Here is a 3,385-nt window from a genome sequence, read left to right as displayed (position 1 = left end):
AAATTGTCCTTTTCTCTCTGCCCACCCCCACCCCACCCCTCATTTCCCAGGTAGGACTGGGCAAGGATAAACTATATTCTATCTCTAGCCAACTCCAAATTCTGTGATTTACAACTGGGGTCCAACTTTCTTCTTCCTTGCCTCCTCTTCAGTACCAGCATTAGAGGAGGCACACGGGAAATGTCATGTGAAAGAGAGAGCATGGCAGAATCCTTCTCTAGATTTTTCCTTTCCCACCCACAAACCTCCCTTCCCCTCCTTCTAGATCTCAGATTTGCTTCCCTCACTGCCCCCTGGATACCTGGACCCCCTACTCACTCAGCCTCTGGATGCTCCCCGATGGGTATGAGAGATTCCCTGTCTGCTCCCCCCCCCCCATGCCCTTTCTGGGACAGGGGGAGGAAAAAGGTGGTAAGGGAAGGTTGTGGATCTGGGGACGTGGGGGGTTGGGGAGGTAAGCAATAACTGGCCAGTTCCCTGGCCTAGGAGGCCCTGAGTACCCTCTCCAGCTGCCTACGGGATCAGTATTGCTACCGCCGACGTCTCATGCTGACCAGGCTGGATCTCACAGCATCTGCCTTCCACTGGACAGAGCGGGCCCAGGTAGGTAGCAGTGAGGACAGAAAAAAGAGCTGCTTGTTCAGCACTCTCAGGGCTTGTACTGAAACAGTCTTAGAATCTTGGATTCTTAGAATGAAAGGACTGAAAGGGACCTTAGAGCTCATCATTGCATTTTACATGCGGGGAAACTGAGGCCCAGAATGCCACATAGTGAGGTGCATGCTGAGCTGGTAAAGGAGCTTTGCTGTCAAAGCTTGGGGCCACTAGAGCTGCTCTTCCAGCCCGTCTCGTCTTCTCCCCAGACCCAAGGTACTGCCATGACAAACGTCTTGAAGCCCCTACGTCAGGGCTTGGCCCCCGAGTCTGAAATCTCCCTTGCCCACGTCTTAGCTTCCCGGGCTGACCTCTCCAGACTGGTACCAGCCTCAGGTCGGGCTGCCCGTCTGGTCACCTGCTGTCCCATCAACAAAGTGCTAATGGGCCCAGTCCCTGACAGAGGGGGCCGGCCCAATGAGCTGGAGGCCCCTATGCCCAGCTGGCAGAGCCGTAGGGAGGGTGGGCACCAGCGTTGGGGACGGAAGAAGAAGAGACGGTGAACAGGATGCTACCACCCCTCACAGGACCCATCTGGAGCCCTCTGTCACTGGGCAGGGGCTGAAGGACCCAGGGTTTGCATCCAGCTCCCCCCAGTACCCATTCCCACCAAAGCCAAACTCTCTGGAAAAATAGATTTAATTTACAATATCTGTGTTCTGTGTTTTTGCCTGTGACTGGAGCAGGATGGGGCAGGGGGAGGGCAAGGCTGGGAATTTGGGATCTAAGGTTTAAGAAGTAGGGGTCTCCAAAGTCACTGGCTTCAGCTTTGGATGAGCACCACCCAGCTCCATATTAGAATTCTCCAGCACTGGCAGTCTGTGATCCTGTGGGCACATGGAAGGCCCTGAGGGCAGAGGCACTCTGGTCAAGGACGCTGGCACTGATTGGAATCTCCCTCTCCTCCCCCCTGTCTTTCCTGCCTTCTTACCAGCTGTGTCTCCTACAGCACAGAGGTAGGGGCCTTGTCTGAGGTAGACCCATCCAGGGGAGACTCAGTTTGGGTCCAGGCATGGCAGAGGTGGGTTCTCTTTTGGGTCCCAGGAGGTGATGGGTGAGGGGAGCTCTCTTCAGAACCTGAAAAGGGGAAAAGTGGGGTCCTGATTTCCCTTGCTGCAGTCCTCCAGTCCCTGGTTCCCTTCTCAGGGTTCAAGGGTCCAGCTCCTGCCACCCCCAAGCTCCATGCACTGGGAGCTAGGGTCCCCTCAAAGGGGGCCTCACCAGTGGAGGGGACTTCCTGCGGTGGAGGGAGCCCAGGAGAGCTGGCTCTGACTTTCTTCCTGCACTCAACCTCCACTCTGTCCTTACAGTGGCGGTGACAGCAGAGTCCACAGTCTGGGGGAGGGGGGATGGTCAGTGAGGGTGGGGTCCCAGAAGTGTCCCTCTTTCTCCCCAACCCGCCCCCCATTACTCACCCCGGCAGCGGTATCCCTGCTTGGTGACTCCCCAGAGCTAAGGAGAAAGCAAATTGGAGTGTGTGGAGGGGGGAGGATTACAGAGGTGGCTGTCTTGTTTTTTTAACTCTCTGGCTTGGGATTATCTGCATCCTGCCCCCAGTCTTGTACATTTTTAAGGAATAAGAACCAGCCCTGTGATTTTGTTTCTCTATGGAGCTCCCTCCACCAAGGCAGGTTGATGCTACTGAGTGTCTTATTGGAGTCTGGTTAGATCATTGTCTAGAACACTGACAGGTGGGTGACAGGCCCAAGGTCACTCAGCCGGCATGTATCAGAAGCAGGCTTTTAAGTCCAATCTTTCTGGCTCCAAGGCCTTCTATGATTCCAGCATGTCATTTAAAAAATTTAACCAATAAAAGCTATGGGCCTTTAAGTTTTATTCTGGCTGTTCTAGGCAGGGAGAGTGGTAAGCCAGGTCCCCCATTAAGGGGGCAGTAGCAATGACTTCTCAGGGCCTGGACACAGGACCTCGGAGGAGATTTGGGGCAGGGTGACTCAAGTCTCAGACCTCAGGAAGAGCATCTGATCAAACCTACTCATTTTCCACATGGGCAAACAAGCTTGGAATGACGGACTTGTCAAGTGAGTTAGTAATTAGGGCTGGAAACCAGGAGGAGACTGGCAGGGGGGAAGGGGTTTACCTGGGGTTCCCAGAGGGTGGTGAGTGGAAGAGACTGGTCACCTTCAGCCTCATAGAGAAGTGGGGCAGGGGGGGAGGCAAGGGGAGGAGGGGGAGAGGTGCTTACAAAACCACTGCAGCTGCCACAGAATGTGGGCTTCTTAAAAGTGACCTCATGGAAAGGGTGTAGAAATGACAGACCCAGCTTGGCACAGATGGCACTGGCCCGAAGCAGGTAATCCGTCAGCTCCTCCTGGCTGAAGGGACCATCACTGGAAAAGTCAAGATAAAAAGGGTCTGAGGCAAAGAACTCTGGGTTTGGAGTGAGGGTCCCTTGTATTCAGGGTTCCCGATCCTCACCACCTCCCAAGGACCCAGGGCTGCCCCATTTCAGGGACCCTCACCCTTGTCGAGGGGGTGGGTGGAGGCCATGGCAGGCAAAGGGAAAACTGCTAGACAGACGTTCAAAGTCTTCTTGAGAGATGGTGCCCCGGCCTTCTGGGTCATAGTTCTTGAAAATAGACTGTGGAAGGAAAGGACCCAGGTTGTCAACCTGAACACGTCACCTTTGCCACCTCCCTCTTCCCCCCAGCGCTCGCACGCGCTCACACACACACACACACACACACACACACACACACACACACACACACAC

General features: G+C 54.7%; 2 protein-coding genes across 5 annotated transcripts in view; one reads left to right on the top strand and one right to left on the bottom strand.

The window, feature by feature from the left end:
• The window catches only part of FAM98C (family with sequence similarity 98 member C), a 2,795-nt gene extending 1,490 nt beyond the window's left edge, over nt 1-1,305 (top strand). Inside the window, exons 5-7 of the mRNA XM_069078603.1 lie at nt 266-343; nt 487-603; nt 864-1,305. Coding sequence (XP_068934704.1) covers nt 266-343; nt 487-603; nt 864-1,157 — 489 coding nt within the window. The 3' untranslated portion in view covers nt 1,158-1,305. The remainder of the gene's footprint in view (nt 1-265; nt 344-486; nt 604-863) is intronic.
• RASGRP4 (RAS guanyl releasing protein 4) overlaps nt 1,278-3,385 on the bottom strand; it is a 13,635-nt gene continuing 11,527 nt past the window's right edge. For all 4 annotated transcript variants that reach the window (XM_069078550.1, XM_069078549.1, XM_069078548.1 and 1 more), the window contains 6 exons: nt 3,135-3,253; nt 2,858-3,002; nt 2,070-2,106; nt 1,876-1,989; nt 1,586-1,731; nt 1,278-1,501 (listed from right to left, as the gene is read on the bottom strand). In XM_069078550.1, coding sequence (XP_068934651.1) covers nt 1,598-1,731; nt 1,876-1,989; nt 2,070-2,106; nt 2,858-3,002; nt 3,135-3,253 — 549 coding nt within the window. In that variant the 3' untranslated portion in view covers nt 1,278-1,501; nt 1,586-1,597. The remainder of the gene's footprint in view (nt 1,502-1,585; nt 1,732-1,875; nt 1,990-2,069; nt 2,107-2,857; nt 3,003-3,134; nt 3,254-3,385) is intronic.

Source organism: Petaurus breviceps, unplaced genomic scaffold, assembly GCF_028583685.1.
Source record: "Petaurus breviceps papuanus isolate PSGF00001 unplaced genomic scaffold, PetGlider_PUasm1.0 91041, whole genome shotgun sequence".
NCBI lineage: Eukaryota > Metazoa > Chordata > Mammalia > Diprotodontia > Petauridae > Petaurus > Petaurus breviceps.
Note: the sequence above shows the minus strand (reverse complement) of the source record. Positions and strands in the feature narration are given on the sequence as shown.